The sequence below is a fragment of the Mobula birostris genome, chromosome 26 (genome assembly GCF_030028105.1).
Source record: "Mobula birostris isolate sMobBir1 chromosome 26, sMobBir1.hap1, whole genome shotgun sequence".
NCBI lineage: Eukaryota > Metazoa > Chordata > Chondrichthyes > Myliobatiformes > Myliobatidae > Mobula > Mobula birostris.
The window spans coordinates 50,182,041-50,200,084 of record NC_092395.1 but is presented as its reverse complement, the minus strand read 5'-3'; the positions used below and the strand labels follow the sequence as shown (position 1 = coordinate 50,200,084).

Genomic DNA, 18,044 nt, shown 5'->3' with positions numbered 1-18,044 from the left:
ATGAATTTTTGAGAGTTTCCAATATTTTCTGTTCTTATTTCAGATATCTGGCACCTGTGGTTTTTCTTTTCAATATTCCATTGTTGTCTGTGGAGTTTCTTTGCCTGTTGCTATTTTTTTCTTCCAGTACATTAGTGTGTACACTTCAAAAACATCTGCCAGCTGTAACCAACTCCAGGAATGTTGATGACCGATACAGGAGTGATAAGGTTTTTAACTTCCAGAATCCACCCCTACACAGTCTTGTCATGGACCAGTTGGTAGATGTTGTATGCTGCATTTAGTCAACCACGTGAGAGTGGATGCTGAATCAGGCACTAGTCTCTGCCCAGTGGTTCCAGCTTGGTCTGTGCACTACTTGTAATGGGAGTTGTGGACAAAGGTGCATCTATACACAGACACATCAGCTCAGTAACCGTGACCGGCCATGATTTATTGTAGTGTGCTTCCTGTAACGACAGCTTGCCTGGGCAGGGTCCCAGCATTCCAAGAAATGATTTCTTTGCTTCCCACTCAGGCTGAAGGTGAAGTGGCAGGTCTGAACCGACGGATCCAGCTGGTTGAGGAGGAGCTGGACCGGGCCCAGGAGCGCCTGGCCACTGCCCTGCAGAAGCTGGAGGAGGCAGAGAAAGCAGCAGATGAGAGTGAGAGGTGAGCATTACACTGCCGTATTCCACTTTGTGTGTGTGTGTGTGTGTGTGTGTGTGTATGTGGTCACCACGGGTGAGCTCTCTTCACTCCTGCAGTCACATGGAAATGGAGAGCAGTGAGTTACACAGATATGGACTACCAGGCACCTTGGAGCACTGGAGAGGGTGAGCAGCCTGTCGCCATACAATCTTGCAAATATGTGGGCAGAGTGGGTGAGCCAGTATCATTGACATCCCCAGCATCAAACTCACTCAGCCCGTACTGGTGAGGAGACTGCAGTGTCGACGTCCCTGAGACAGACACTCTGCTCTAAGCTTGATCACTGAGTTTTTTTTTTCAAAAATGCTCTCAAAATCTTACTGGTGAACCCCTGGCTCTGACCAATCAAAATGGAAGAAGAGCTTTCAGGAGGTCGCCCAGCTCTGCGGCTCTCTGGGAGCCCACAGAGGCCAGTGCTAACAGTAGGGTGAGTGCACTGCCCACCTGCCCCGATGGCAGAACCAGTAAGTTACGGTGGCCTTGTCAACCAGCTCAAGTCTAAGTGGAAGCAAGTCATCCTAGGTCCTGAGAGAGGAGGATGGAATGTTCTTCATGGACTGCATGAATCAGGGGGGCCGCATGACCTATTTTTATGCTGTGGGTCGTCACTAATTCCACATGAATTATTTTTGGAGATCTACGAAGTTCTTTCTTTTGGATTGGGCTCCATTCATCTCCATCCAGTGGTGGAATCTGTCCCTGGCAGTTAGTGATGTTAAGCATTTGTGCACTGGAAGTTACATCTGCATGTAAATAGTGTGGGGGGTTGAGCCCGTTCCTGGAGCCATCTTTGGTGAAGTATCACTGGTCACTGTCACCATGTTGACCTGCTTAGGAGATGCCACTGACCCAGTACTCTGCTCCTATTGCTTTGACCATGCGTTCACTCAACAGAGGCATGAAAGTGATTGAGAGCCGTGCAATGAAGGACGAGGAGAGGATGGAACTTCAGGAGCTTCAGCTGAAGGAGGCAAAGCACATCGCTGAAGAGGCTGACCGCAAGTATGAAGAGGTGAGTGCAGGCCAGTGAATAACCAGCGTGCGCACGTCCCTCAGCTACCCGGCAGTTTTGTCGTCAGACACCTGCGCCCCAATTGTCCATGTTACTGCTGCACCTGCTATAGGGCCGGGCCACTCACTCACTCACTCCACTAAATCACCTCGCGGCTTCTTTGCCTCCTCCTGATGAATCGTAACACTTCCTGATTTAGTTGTCAGCCTTTTCGGGAATATTATATTCTGATCTTTCATTCAAAGTGATCCTGCGTTGAGAGAAGCAGACGTGTAATCCCACTTATCGCCATCTGCCACAGCCTTTATTCCTGCTTCCTGACTGCTGTCCGTGCCAATGACACTGTCACTGTGAAATCTGTACCTTTGCAAGCTCATTGACTGAATTTTGTGCACTAACCACTTCATCGGAGGTCTTCTAAAACTGGAGAGCTCCCCACTATCTGTATGAATGCGGCTTGAGCGGTGAAAGAAACTCCAGGCTGAGCAGCCCTGTGATTGGCATTCCTTCTGCCGCCTCCTATAGAACTTGCCACCCAAACAACTCTTCTAGACTCCCCAAACCCGGGACCAGAGCACCAGGGAGAGGGAGAGGGCAAGGGCAGCAGGTCTATGTGGGGGCACGGCACTTGTCTCGTTTCTCCAGGGCTCTGCTCTGTGGGGATTTGTTGCCCGTTCCTTAATGCCATAAAGTAGGTGGTGATAATCTTCGTATGTGAGCCATTGCTGTTCTGGTGAAGGTGTTGCTTCGGTGCTGAGAGGACAGGGAGAGTCAAATGATAAGCACGTCATGACGGAGGGGGCTCTGCAGGTAATGCGGTTCGCGTTTGTGTGCTGTCCTTGTCCTTGCTGGTAGAAGTTGCGGTTTTGGGAGCTGCCGAGGTGGTACATGCCATGAGGCGGGGAGGGCAGGGCAGTGGGAGTGAGGAAATGATAGCAGGGGTTTCTCTGAGCTTGTTCAATGATGGTGATGATCCTGACTTCAAATCTCCCTGTGTAGGTGGCTCGTAAACTGGTCATCTTAGAAGGAGAGCTGGAGCGTGCCGAAGAACGTGCTGAAGTGGCGGAGATGTAAGTGTATGAACGTGCCGGCTTTTGATGTTGATGCATAGGCTGAGATTTTTTTATCTGAGCTGCATCTTTGCCATAACTTATCCAGGGTCTCCAAGCATCTCAGGATCTTGGCATGGCCATTGACTCCTCAGCTGATGATGATGGAATAAAAGTGGGGGGGGTGGGGGCAAGGTTCACAGACAGTCAATCTCATGTAAATGTGGATCGTTTGGATTGGGGTTGGGAGCATGCAGTCCGGAGATGTGGGTGAATGATAGATTGGGTATCAAGGGTACGATGGTCAGGCTGGTAGGTGGGAATTGGGATCCTTTCTGAGGTGGGAGTCAGATGGGCATTGGCACCTGATCAGGATGATATCCTTGTGTAAGAGCTAACAGCTGCAGATTCTTTCTTGGCTCCCTGAACGAGCTCAGTTAGCTATTATGGTTGCATGTACTGTGAGCTTCTCCACAGCAAGTCCAGACCTGATGGTGGTCTGATCTGTGTTTCTCAAATGCTTCCGGCTGGAACACGTCCTCTCCATGGGAAGACCCAGCATTGGGCCTTCCTTCATGAGCTAAGAACACAGTCCCTGCTGTTTTCTTGCATATGTTTAAGGATTTCTTTGTTTTTGTGCTCTACATTGTTAACCCAGTCTTGGTTGAGAGTTTACATTTCATGACCGTGACACGTCTTTTCCCCACTGGTACTTGCATGCAGAAGAAAAAGGTAGCTGGGTAAACTCTTCCCTGATCCCAGAACACCAGATAGGGACCTAAACAGATCTTGCCCCTGGAACTACTTGGTCATCTTGGGTGTCCAGGACAGAGAAATTGCAAATGTGACCCCTTTTAACACAAGGAAACTCAGAAAACTGGGGATCAGAGGCCAGCCATTTTCTTGATACTGTTTGGGAAATAGTCCTGGATCAATATAACTAAAATCTAGAAATGTCGTGGGCTGGCAAATGAAATCAGTGTGAGGTGAAAGGAAAATTGACCTATTTTGTTTCAAGTTGTTGCATAGATGACTGGTGGTATAGTGATGTTTGTATCAATTAGAAGATTCTTTTCTTGCAATGTAAGTGGGATCTGTGGCTCCGGTCCTGAATTTGGACACAATACTGTGAGATTGCCTCGACTTGGTGTATGGAGTCCAGAACTGAACAACACTGGCAATAAAATACAGACCACAACTCCTGTACAAGAGCTTGCGCTGAACAACCCACAGTAATACAAGTATATGAAAACTATTCAGAGTAGACTACTTTTAAAAAGGAAGAATGTTGCACTGGTATTGAACATCTCAATACGTCGCTATTTCAATACGGCAATTTGCTGACAATGTGACAAGGTAGCGCATAAAGATAGATAGATACTTTGTTGATCGCAAAGGAAATTACTGTGTCACAGTAGCATTACAAGTGCACAAATATAGAAATATTAGAAGAGAAGAAATAAAAAAAAAAGTAACCTTAAACAGTCTAACAGCAGGGGCATCACTTCCCTGGCTATAGGTTGACTCATTATAGAGCCTAATGGCCGAGGGTGAGAATAACTTTGTATAGCGTTCTTTGGAGCAGTGCAGTTGTCTTAGTCTGTTACTAAAAGTGTTCCTCTGTTTAGCCAAGGTGGCATGCAGAGCGTGAGAATCATTATCCAGTATTGCTAGGATTTTCCAGAGGATCTTTTGATCTATCACAGCCTCCACTATGTCCAGTTTGACTACTACAACAGAGCCTACCTTTCTAATCAGTTTATTGGGCATGTTGGCCTCACCCATGTTGATGCCATTGTCCCAGCACGCCACCACATAGAAGATTGTACTGGCGACAACAGACTGGTAGAACATGTGAAGGAGAGGCCCGCATACTCCAAAGGACCTCAGTCTCCTCAGGAAGTAGAGGCAGATCTGGCCCTTGTACACAGCCTCTGTTGGTGCTCCACCCAAGTCTGTCATCCAGGTGCATCCCCAGGTACTTGTAGGTCCTTGCCACATCCACATTCTCACCATCAGTAGTAATAGGGAGCAGTGCAAGCTTGGTCTTCCTAAAGTCCATCACAGTCAACTTTTCTAAGAATGGGATAAACAATGTAAGGAGATGAATGTCGGGGAAAGATAAGTAAGCAGTTAAGAGGATGGGTACCAACATAATGAGTTCTGTCCATAATTCTACTTGCGACATTATTTTCGTGCGATTGTCCATGATGTTGGTGGGAAGAATATGTGGGGATTTGGGTGAGACTTTATAGTGGGTTAGTATCTCCGATAATGACTGATCACTCACTCCCCTTTTAGAACTGAGTTGAATGTGTGAAAGGGTGGGCTCCCACCACCTCCTGTAGAGATTACTGCCACCAGTCACTGGTGTTCTCTGCCACACTTACGCATTTCCAATCTCCTTCACACAGGAAGTGTAGCGACCTAGAAGAACAGCTGAAAAATGTCACCAACAATCTCAAGTCACTGGAGGCTCAGTCAGAAAAGGTGAGTCTATGATCCTTATTCAATTCCTGCTGAGATTAGGTTTGAATTACGCTTGAAGTAATGGTTTGATTTTTGCTGTCTCTACAGTAATCAATCCCAGGTTCTTCACCAGATCCATTAGTCAGTGTATTTTTTTCCTGATGTGAATTGAGTGTTTGAATGGTGACAAATTGGGAAATGGTTCATGAAAATTTTTTTAAAAGCTGCAGCTGCTGGAAACATTTAATGTGTCTGTGGAGAGAAAGAGTTGACATTTCATGTTGAATACCCTTCATCAGAACCGAGAAAGAGATGACAAAAGTGGGTTTTAAATTAATCATAGTTATACAGCACAGAAACAGGTCCTTTACCCTTCTGTGCTGACCAGGTCACCTTCATATGCTCATCCCATTAGCCCTTGTTTAGCCCAATCCCTATTTCTATCCATTAACCTGTCTAAATATCTTGTAAGCACTGAAATTGTACCCACCTCCTCAAGAAGCTCTTTTCAAATACCCACCAGCCTCCATGTGGAACAACTCACCAATCTGATCCTCCTTAATCTTCCTTCATTCACATTAAACCTATGCCCTTTAGCTTTGGACTATTCAATACTGGGAATAAGACTGAAAGTCCAGCTGCAGAGAAAGTCAGAATGGGATGGATTGGATAAAGAAAATAACTGTAGGGTGAGGTCAGGGTTGCCATAGGAATAAGTTATGGTCATCCAGTCAAAAAGGTCCAGTGTGATAACACAGATCATTGCTGGAGCAATGCTGGTTTGGGATTGAAGGGTAATATTGTTAAGAACAATGCAAAAGATCTCTGAATTCTTCCAAGAGATCTTTTATGTGTATCTTAGTCCATAAGACAAAGGAGCAGAAGTTGGCCATTTGGCCCGTCGAGTCTGCTGCGCCATTTTATCATGAGCTGATCCATTCTCCCATTTAGTCCCACTCCCCTGTCTTCTCACCATAACCTTTGATGCCCTCAGATACCTATCAATCTCTGCCTTAAATACACCCAAAGACTTGGCCTCCACTGCCGCCCATGGCAAAAAATTCCGTAGATTCACCTCTCTCTGGCTAAAAAATTTCTTCGCATCTGTTCTGAATCTGCCCTTCAATCCTTAAGTCATGCCCTCTCGTACTAGACTCCCCCATCATGGGAAACAACTTTGCCCCATCCACTCTGTCCATGCCTTTCAACATTTGAAATGTTTCTATGAGGTCCCCCTTCATTCTTCTAAACTCCAAGGAATACAGTCCAAGAACAGACAAACGTTCCTCATATGTTAACCCTCTCATTCCCGGAGAAGGGAATGGTATGGATGTCCATTATCTCATCTATAACTCAGCCCCAAAGCATCACTTGCCCTCAGTGTTTTACTGTAATAATAGGCTGAAATCTCAGGGAAAGGGACTTTGATGTAAAACTGGACAGGGGTTTGTGAGGAGGCACAAACACACCAGTCAGTGAGCAGTGTGACCCTCATCTGGGTCTTGAGGAACATCTAATTACTTTTCCTCAAAACTCTAAGGATACAGAAATTTGGAACTGTCTTGTCACAAAAGTTGGAAATGAGATATCTGTAGATCTTTGTAAGAGTGTTTAAAAGTATGTGTTGAGTAGATGGACATGAAGTATCAATCTACTGTGGTCTATTTAACGGGCAGATCCCATCTAAGGGGTTGACTAGCTTCCTTTTATTCTTCATGATCCTTGATAACTGATCGTAACAGGAGTACGACAGGACTGGTGACAGTGATGTTTGGCTTTCACTAACTTGTCCTTCTGTTGGCAGTACTCAGAGAAAGAAGATAAGTATGAAGATGAGATCAAGATCCTGAATGACAAACTCAAGGAGGTAAGTCCCTCGTAAAACCCTCTGACATTGCACACTTACCTAGCACAGATTTTGCATCTAATGGATGTTCGTGCCATCCACAATTGGGCCTGGGCCTGGGTGAATTAACTTCCTCAGGCCCGCTGTGCTCTGTTGAAATCAGCCATAAGCTAATTTTATCACTTCTAGCAAGTTATTCGGTAACAACTCTGGGCTGGCTGTTAGTCACAGTGGCCCTATTTTACTGAATGTTATGCTTATCTGCCATTCTTCACAATCTTTCTCTTTTCATGCGTCAGGTCCAGCTTAATATCCCCGGAGTTGTTTAAGTGGGACTGTGGGACAATCCATTCCAATGGTCCGCACACTTGATCGAATCCTCTGCATGCTGTGCTGCACAATTAGGATTAGGTTCTCATGCTGATGTGGCTCTGACTTTGTAATAGCCTGCGGGAGGGGTTGAATGAGGTAACCCACATTAATGAGGTTGTGAAGACTAAGGAATAATTTTACAAAGACAGAGACAGTTAATGGACAGGTCAGCAGTGGTCAGGCTCCAGCTGTATGTCCAGCTCTGCTTGAGTGACACTTCTGCTCACTGTTCAGCATCAAAACGTGCTTCTGTTTCTAACAGAACCAGTTGTAGGTTGTTAGTAACTCCAGTTCCATTAGACTGAATCTATTACTGTTCCATAGAGTTGACTAATCTTTCCAATAATTCAAGACTATAAGACTACCTGTGCCACGTGCTAGCGAGGGCAAGAATAGTCGGATCAGGCAGATGAATACGTGGCTGGGAGACCGGTGTAGGGGGCAGGGTTTCAGATTCTTGGATCACTGGGATCTCTTCTGGGGGAAGTATGACCTGTTCAAAAAGGACAGGTTACACCTGAGCCCGAAGGGGACCAATATCCTGGCAGGAAGGTTTAATAGAGCGGTTAGGGAGGGTTTAAACTAATTTGGCAGGGGGATAGGAACCGGAATGATAGAGCAGAGGAAGGGGAAAACAAATAAATCTAAGATAGTGAGCAATAAAGATGTCAGGAAAGATAGGCAGGTGATGGGGCAAATTTGTAGCCATTGGGATGAGTTGCAGTGCATTAAAGTTGCAGTGAAATCAAAGCGAAAGGTATCAAATACTGGTCTTAAGGTGTTGTACTTAAATGCATGCAGCATAAGGAATAAGGTGGATGATCTTGTCATACAGCTACAGATTGGCAGGTATGATATTGTAGCCATCACTGAGACCTGGCTAAAGGATGCTTGTCTCTGGGAGCTGAACGTCCAAGGATACACGGTGTATCGGAAGGATAGGAAGGTAGGCAGAGGGGGAGGCATGGCTTTATTGGTAAGAAATGATATTAAATCATTAGAAAGAGGTGATATAGGATCAGAAGGTGCAGAATATTTATGGGTTGAGCTAAGAAATAGCAGGGGTAAAAGGACCCTGATGGCAGTTATTTATTTGCCTCCAAACAGCTGCAGGGATGTGGACTACAAATTACAACTGGAAATAGAAAAGGCTTGTCAGAAGGGCAGTGTTATGATAATTGTGGGGGATTTTAACATGCGAGTGGATTGGGAAAATCAGGTCGGCACTGGATCTCGAGAGAGAATTTGTAGAATGTCTGCGAGATGGCTTTTTAGAACAGCTTATTGTTGAGCCCACTAGGGGATCTGCTGTACTGGATTGGGTATTGTGTAATGAACTGGAGGTGATTAGAGAGATTGAGGTGAAGGAACCCTTAGGAGGCAGTGATCATAACATGATTGAGTTCACTGTGAAATTTGAAAAAGAGAAGCTGAAATCTGATGTGTCGGTAATTCAGTGGAGTAAAGGAAATTACAGTGGCATGAGAGAGGAACTGGCCAAAGTTGATTGGAAAGGGACACTGGCCGGAAAAACAGCAGAGCAGCAGTGGCTGGAGTTTATGCGACAAGTGAGGAAGGTGCAAGACAGGTATATTCCAAAAAAGAAGAAATTTTCAAGTGGAAAAAGGATGCAACCGTGGTTGACGAGAAGTCAAAGCCAAAGTTAAAGCAAAGGAGAGGGCATACAAGGAAGCAAAAATTAGTGGGAAGACAGAGGATTGGGAAGTTTTTAAAACCTTACAAAAGGAAACCAAGAAGCTCATTAAGAGGGAAAAGATTAACTATGAAAGGAAGCTTGCAAATAATATCAAAGAGGATACTAAAAGCTTTTTCAAGTATATAAAGAGTAAAAGACAGGTGAGAGTAGATATAGGACTGATAGAAAATGATGCTGGAGAAATTGTAATGGGAGATAAGGAGATGTCAGAGGAACTAAAAGAGTATTTTGCATCAGTCTTCACTGAGGAAGACATCGGCAGTATACCGGACACTCAAGGGCGGCAGGGAAGAGAAGTGTGCGCAGTTACAATTATGACAGAGAAAGTACTCAGGAAGCTGAATAGTCTAAAGGTAGATAAATCTCCTGGACCAGGTGGAATGCACCCTCGTGTTCTGAAGGAAGTAGCTGTGGAGATTGCGGAGGCATTAGCGATGATCTTTCAAAAGTTGATAGATTCTGGCATGGTTCAGGAGGACTGGAAGATTGCAAATGTTACTCCGCTATTTAAGAAGGGGGCAAGGAAACAAAAAGGAAATTATACACCTGTTAGCTTGACATCGGTGGTTGGGAAGTTATTGAAGTCAATTGTCAAGGATGAGGTTACAGAGTACCTGGAGGCATATGACAAGATAGGCAGAACTCGGCATGGATTCTTTAAAGGAAAATCCTGCCTGACAAACCTATTACAATTTTTTGAGGAAATTACCAGTAGGCTAGACAAGAGAGATGCAGTGGATGTTGTATATTTGGATTTTCAGAAGGCCTTTGATAAGCTGCCACACATGGGGCTACTTAACAAGATAAGAGCCCATGGAATTACGGGAAAGTTACATACGTGGATAGAGCGTTGGCTGATTGGCAGGAAACAGAGAGTGGGAATAAAAGGGATCCTATTCTGGTTGGCTACTGGTTACCAGTGGTGTTCCACAGGGGTCCGTGTTGGGGCCGCTTCTTTTTACATTGTACATCAACGATTTGGATTATGGAATAGATGGCTTTGTGGCTAAGTTTGCTGACGATACGAAGATAGGTGGAGGGGCCGGTAGTGCTGAGGAAACGGAGAGTCTGCAGAGAGACTTGGATAGATTGGAAGAATGGGCAGAGAAGTGGCAAATGAAGTACAATGTTGGAAAGTGTATGGTTATGCACTTTGGCAGAAAAAATAAACAGGCAGACTACTATTTAAATGGGGAGAGAATTCAAAGTTTTGAGATGCAACGGGACTTGGGAGTCCTCGTACAGGATACCCTTAAAGTTAACCTCCAGGTTGAGTCAGTAGTGAAGGTGAATGCAATGTTGGTATTCATTTCTAGAGGAATAGAGTATAGGAGCAGGGATGTGATGTTGAGGCTCTATAAGGTGCTGTTGAGACCTCACTTGGAGTACTGTGGGCAGTTTTGGTCTTATTTAAGAAAGGATGTGCTGACATTGGAGAGGGTACAGAGAAGATTCACTAGAATGATTCCGGGAATGAGAGGGTTAACATATGAGGAACGTTTGTCTGCTCTTGGACTGTATTCCTCGGAGTTTAGAAGAATGAGGGGAGACCTCATAGAAACATTTTGAATGTTGAAAGGCATGGACAGAGTGGATGTGGCAAAGTTGTTTCCCATGATGGGGGAGTCTAGTACGAGAGGGCATGACTTAAGGATTGAAGGGCGCCCATTCAGAACAGAAATGTGAAGAAATTTTTTTAGTCAGAGGGTGGTGAAGTGGAGGCCAAGTCATTGGGTGTATTTAAGGCAGAGATTGATAGGTATCTGAGTAGCCAGGGCGTTAAAGGTTATGGTGAGACGGCAGGAGAATGGGACTAAATGGGAGAATGGATCAGCTCTTGATAAAATGGCGGAGCAGACTCGATGGGCGGAATGGCTGACTTCTGCTCCTTTGTCTTAGGTCTTAGGAGCAGAATTAGGTCATTCAGCCCATTTTGAATCTGCTATGCTATTTCATCATTGCTGAATTATTTTCTTCTCAAACTCATTCTTCTGCCTTCTCCCTTTGACACCCTTACCAATTAAGTACCTATCAACCTCTGCTTTAAATATACCTAATGACTCCACAGATGAATTCCACAGATTCAGCACCCTCTGTCTAAAAGGACATCCTTCTTTGTGCCCTCTGGACCCACCCACATTATCTGGGCCATTCAATTTCAGTAAGATCCCCTCTCATTCTTCTCAACTCCAAGGAGAACAGTCCCAGTCATCAAACACTCCTTGTATGTTAACCCTTTCATTCCTGGGATCATTCTCATCCACCTCCTCCAATGCCAACACATCCTTTCTTAGATAAGGAGTCCAAGACTGTTCACAGTGCTCTGAGTGTGGGCTGACCAATGCCTGATAAAGCCTCAGCATTGCATCCTTGCTTTTATATTCTAGTTGTCTTGAAATGAATACTAATGTTGCAACGGCCTCCCTTATTGCTGACTTAATCTGCAAGTTAACATCCCTTTCAAATCACCTTTGGCCAGCTCCCTTCTCATGCCTCTGTAGCTACCTTTACTGAAGTGTAATACCAATACATTAGATCTTAGCTTCTCCCTCATAAACTGCAGAGTCAATTCTATCATATTATGATCACTGCTCCCCAAGGGTTCCTTTACCTTAAGCTCCCTAATCAAAACTTGTTCTTACACAACGCCAAATCCTGAATTACTTTTTCCCCTAGTTGGCTTGACCACAAGCTGCCTTAAAAAGCATTCTACAAAATCCTTGGGATCCAGTATCAACCTGATTTTTCCCAATCCACCATAACATTGCCCTTCTTACATGTCTTTTCTATCTCCCACTGTAATTTGTACCCCATGTACCGGCTACTGTTCGGAGACCTCCTTGTAATCCCTGTGGATAGATTAAGAAACTGCATTTTCTGTGTCTGTGTTACCTTATAAGAGTTTGATTTTGTTTTTTTTTTAACCAACAAAGCCACCCCACTTCCTCTCCCTCTCCCCATCTGCCTGTACTTTTGATATAATGTGTATCCTTGGATGTTTACATCCCAGCTGTGATCTTCTTTAGCCACAACTCTGTGATGCCCACAACGTCGTACCTGCCAATTTCTAACTGTGTTACAAGATTGTTAACTTATTTCACATACTGCCTGTATTTAAATATTCAATTTTGTCTCCATGTTGCCTGAACTTAAATTCTTACGCCTTTCTAAACTATTTTTCTTATTCTTTATTCTGGAGACTTCTGTAGCCTCTCCTGTGTTCTTCTAAAGTTTACTTTATTAATAATTTTCCAAGCTGTTGAACCCAGACCCCTACTATTTAGCTTAAAGCCCTATCCACAGCCCTAGTTATGTGATTTGCAAGGACCCTTGTCCTTGCATGGTTCAGGTGAAGTTAATCCCATCAGAACATCACCTTCCTTCTCCAGTTCTGGTGCCATGTCCCAGGAATTCAAACCTACTTCTCCCACACCAAACTTTGAGCCACATGTTTAACCTTGTCCACCCTGTGTCAATTTGCATGTGGCTCGGGTGACAATCCAGAGTTTACCTTTTAGTTCTTTGTTTTAATTTAGTCCCTGGCTGTCCAAATTCCCTCAGCAGATCCTCCTTCCTCCTCCTCCCTACAACATTGATACCCACATGGATCATGTAGTAGGATCTTTCCTTTCCTTTCCAAATTCCTCTGCAGGTCTGGTGAGATGTCCCAAATCCAGGGACCAGGCAGACAGACAGCTATTGGGACTCTCAATCCTCATTGTCTGTTCTCTGACTGTACTATCCCCAATTACAACTACATTTCTCTTTCATCCTACCCACCCTCCCCCCCCCAAACTCCTGGAATGGATCCAGGTTGCTCAACCTTCCTGCAGCCCCACTCATCCTCACAGGGACCAGTAGTCTCAGAGATGTTGTGCAAGCTTATGGTGATGTGTAAATATTGGCTGTGATTCGCAGGCAGAAACTCGTGCGGAGTTTGCTGAAAGGTCTGTGGCTAAACTGGAAAAGACCATCGATGAACTGGAAGGTATGAAGATCTAGTTTTAATTTTTTTTATTCATCCTGCAGCCCTCTCTCTCATTTCTCACTTGTCTGGATCTGCACCCTTTCCCTTCCCTCAGGTGCCTGCCTGCTGTGGCTCTGTCCCCCTTCCTCTCTTTGAATGGACAGACGCTGTTGGGATTATCAGGGAGCAGAGGTTATGAGAAGAGACTGTTTCTCAATTGCTCCTCTTCTCATGAGTGCCGACAGCAGTCTTGTGGGATACTGTTTAGCCTCACTGTTCAGCCATGAAAATCCCTCCACTCAGTACAGATCTGTATAACCCGGTACTGAGGAACTGGCTTCCAAACCTCACCACTGTATCATAACACAGGGTGGGCTACAGGTCAGTGTGCTTAGATAAGTGACTTTCCAGGCTCTAAAGGTGGTGCAGGGGTGACCAATGAGATTTGTCCTTGTAGTCCAGTAAGCATGAGCAAAGGCTGCCTCAAAATACAAGCTATTTGAGAAAGTAGCATGAAGAATAAATTCAGGGCGGCTGTGTGAAGGGCACAAGTTCACTGAGCTTATTAACCAGCAAAGGACAGGTAACAGCCAGCCATTGCCCTGGCTGAGCAAAGGGCCTGTATGTTAAGAGGTAGGGCAGATGAGATAAATGGGCTGAATGGCTCCCCTTGTCTGTACCCAGTGCTTGTCGATGCCATTCAGAGACACTTTGAGTAACAAAGCAAGATGCTTCAAAGGTTCACGTATTATCAAAGTAGGTTTCCGTATACAACTCTGAGATTCGTCTTCTCCAGGTTGCCACGAAACAAAGAAAGAACATCATAATGTTTGAGAAACATCAAACCCACCCCCTGCACAATAAAGAACAGGGGTGTAATTCCCCCCTCCCCCTCCCCCACACACACTAAACCCCCCCCTGCCCCCCCGTACAAAATGAAGCAAGAATTTCGACCCCAAGCCCCCTTCCCTCGTACAACAAAGTGGAAAGAAATGGGTGAAAACTACGCAATATAAAAACCTTAAGTCTGGAAAAAGTCCATAGTCCATAAATGCAATAGTCCAATCCATACTCACTGAACCATAGTAACATCTTCCTTTGTCAGTGAAGAGAGAGACAGTACACAAGTGCAGAGGTCTACCTGCCTGCCACAGCAAGCCACACAGTGATGGGCCACTCGCAGACTCCTTCTTGGCAGCAATCAAAAGGAAGGCAGTCAGCGCTGAACCCTCGCTTGCTTTTGGTATTTACCTCGATGTCTCAATCTTCATCGACACTGTAATCGGCGATACCTGTGACAAAACCCACTCTTAGGCACAGTGATCTTTGGGAAGGAGCTTTATGTAGGTTGAGCTTAGTCCCAGTATAAAACAGCCTTATTCAGACTGAGGGACAATGTTTGATTTTAATTTGATATCCAATTTACTTGAAAAGTCAGTGCTGAAAGATGTTGTTTATTAATTTTACTTGTTTTTTTTTCTTTTCACTTCCACTTCACCTTTTTTATACTGATTTTCCACTAAACATTTCACTTGTCCCATCACTGCATTCTCTCTGCTCACCTTAAAGCCGCAGAAGAACTCTGTGTTCAGAAGCTGAAGATCAGAACTGTCACTGAGGAGTTAGACCATGCCATCAATGATCTCACTTCTTCACCACCCCAGCCCTTCCTTCCACTAACTTCGCCTCAGTGCACTTTTTACATCTAAACTTAGTGATGTTCATTGGTAATTATTTGGCTAATTACACCAGTGCTTTTCCTCTGAACTCTCCCGCTCACGGCTCAGCTTCGATATGTGAATAAAGCTGAGATTGTTTCCTCCTATTTTTTTTTACATTTCTAGTACATAATCAACATTTTTGGATCTATTGATTGTTAAGTCTGATAAATGTATGGTGATTTTTGTAGCTGTAGCCTTGAAGTTGCCTTAGTTATAACTAACCTGCCATCCTTCCATATAGTACCAAGCTAATTTGTTCTCAGTTATACAAACCTTGCTACATCTCTCTCATACCAATATAACCTGTAGATGATTAGAGAAAAAGATCTGTATGTTTGTCATTGCCTCATTCCAACCATCTTGACAGCTATTGAAGCAGATCTGAAGCAATGCTGCTGTTGTAATTAGAGTGCAGTAGGGTCTGCTTGGCGTCATGCCCATTGTGCTGGCTGAGGAACAAATATTTTTTGAAATACTAGGAACTTAGAGCTCTCAGCTCTTAAAGTAACTTCCTAGGATCCTTGTCTCTACCAGAGGGGACGGATGAAAATTGAGACCTCCAACAGTGCCGGTCCACTGCAGTCTTGCCCTGAGCTGTGAGCCCATCTGCTTCTGACTCTAAAGTGAGTGAGTTACTACAGAGCTGCAAGAGCCAGAGTCAATATGATCATTTTTTATATATATATATATATATATATATAAAAAAAAAGTCCTGGCCCACTCAGTTATCATCCTTGGCAATCTCCTTCCTGAATCCTGATGTTCCAGGGGTCTTCCAGTAGGACCTCAGTGTTGGGTAGGACAGGTAAAAGTGCCGAATGGCCTGCTTCTGCATTGGGACCAATGTGACAATGGACTTCCTCATACTGAGTGTGACAGAACCAATAAACCCAGCAGGCATTCTCCTTATAAACATTAATCACCCATCTGCCCCACCTCTCACTCCTTGGACCATCCGATCAGTGCCAGGCTATTGCAGGGTACAGTTGGGCTCAGCGTGCCTGAGGCCTGTGATCAGTTGAAATTTTCAAGGTCATGTTTGATTGGGCAGATGTAAATGGTGCTGGGACAGTGACAACTCTGATGTACTGTATCTGACAGGTACGGTCAGAACAGCAGGCACTTCCAGCCTGCTATTAGACTCTGATGGAAAACAGCCCAGAAATGATTCGCCTTTAACGTGGGCTGATGTCTCGGGCAGAGTTGGAGGCTTTGGAGTGCAGTTTTTGATGGATAAGCTCTGAGTGGTTTGGAGAAATTCAGAGTTGGGCTGAGCAGTAACAGCTATGTTTCCAATATTGGCATACAGTGAATTTGGGCTGGGTAAAACCAGAGTTTTACCATCATTACCATCAATGAATGCTTTAGGAATAATATCACAAATTCTAAAGCCTACCCAGGAGCAGACTGTGGTTCAGATCACCATTCAGTAATAACTACTATTTTAAAAAAAGAATTAAACTGAAACGTGGAAAAAGGAGAAAGAAGTATATGCAACACACATCAAAGTTGCTGGTGAACGCAGCAGGCCAGGCAGCATCTGTAGGAAGAGGTACAGTCGACGTTTCAGGCTGAGACCCTTCGTCAGGACCTGATGAAATTTCACTGGAAATGATACAAGCCCTAGAAGATCTGGGCATAGATATTCTTGAATTGTTTAATGGCATATACGAATCTGGTGTATCACCTGACGATCTCTTGAAATCAGTATTTATAACTCTGCCAAAAATTCCTGGAGCTATTGACTGAAAATCATAGAACAACCAGTTTTATGAGTCACATAATAAAGATTTTGTTCTGAGTGGAATTAAAATCGGGTTAAGGCCAGAAACTTCTGAACTGCAATATGGGTTTATATTGAGGTTAGAGGAACTAGGAACGCAATTTTCATACTACGAATGCTTTCAGAAAGGGCAATTGAATATCAAAATGATGACTTTTTATGTTTTATTGATTTCACTAAAGCATTTGACAAAGTGCAACATGAAAAATTATTTCAAATTCTCGCTAAACTAAACATTGGTGGAAGGGAGCAACAACTGCTTCAAAATTTATATTGGAATCAAATGGTGGCGGTAAAAATTGATGATAATATAAGCAATTGGACTAAAATTCAAAGAGGAGTTAGAGATGCACTGCCTCATCGGAATTATTTAATATTTATAGTGAAATGATTGTCAGAGAAATAGAAAACCTAGATGGGATAAAAATTGGAGGTGTTAACATCAACAATATAAGATATGCAGACGATACCACCCTAATAGCAAGTGCTGCAGATGACCTACAAGTCCTCCTGGACAAAGTAGTACAAACAAGGGCAGATTTTGGTCTAACCATCAAATGTAAAAAAACCAAATGTATGGTAATATCAAAACAGCAGGATACTCCCAACTGCCAATTGTACATCGGTAACCAAGAGATTGAACAAAAGACCAGCTTTAATTACCTTGGTAGCTTTATATCACAAGATGCTAGAAGTAAAGTAGAAATAAAAAGAATTGCCATTGCCAAAACCAACTTCCAAAAAATGAAACCCATTTTTACCAGCAGACATATTTTTATGACAACAAGGCTACTGAAATGTTACATCTGGTCAATCTTGCTGTATGCTTCCGAAACATGGACAAAAACACCAGAACTCCAAAGAAACTTAGAAGCAACATAAATGTGGTTTCTTAGGAGAATGCTGAAAATATCATATAGGGATAGGGTAACTAATGAGACAGTACTCCAACGTGCCCATACAAAAAGATCTTTAATGAGAACATTAAATGAGAGGAAACTTAAATTCCTGGACCATGTCATCAGAAAGGGAGAAATAGAATGCCTTACATTACAAGGCCGTACGCCTGGGAAACGCGGAAGAGGAAGACAAAGAGGAAAATATACGGACACTGTGAAAGAACTAACAGATCTAAGTGTGCGAGATATCATTGACGCTGCGAGGGATCGCGCGACGTGGAGAGCCATGATCATCCAAGCGTGTACCGCGCAAGGCACATGAAGAAGAAGAAACCCAGCATTGCAAGAATCCTGAGACCCAGTACTATGGATCTGAGAATGATTACAGTGAGTCACCATCACCTGCAAGAGAAGATGCATGAAGTTCAGTGGTGTTCCCTCCACTGCCAAAATCCTGGGGTCACTGTTATCCAGCTACAGTACATAAATACTGTGGCTTTGGGTGTGGGTCGGAAGCTG

At 44.0% G+C, this 18,044-nt stretch overlaps 1 protein-coding gene across 1 annotated transcript in view; it reads left to right on the top strand.

Annotated features, from left to right (window-relative positions):
- Positions 1-18,044, top strand: part of LOC140188327 (uncharacterized) — a 72,817-nt gene that overhangs the window by 48,871 nt on the left and 5,902 nt on the right. The window contains exons 3-8 of the mRNA XM_072244468.1: positions 518-651; positions 1,585-1,702; positions 2,702-2,772; positions 5,166-5,241; positions 7,025-7,087; positions 13,074-13,143. Of these exons, the coding sequence (XP_072100569.1) occupies positions 518-651; positions 1,585-1,702; positions 2,702-2,772; positions 5,166-5,241; positions 7,025-7,087; positions 13,074-13,143 (532 nt within the window). The remainder of the gene's footprint in view (positions 1-517; positions 652-1,584; positions 1,703-2,701; positions 2,773-5,165; positions 5,242-7,024; positions 7,088-13,073; positions 13,144-18,044) is intronic.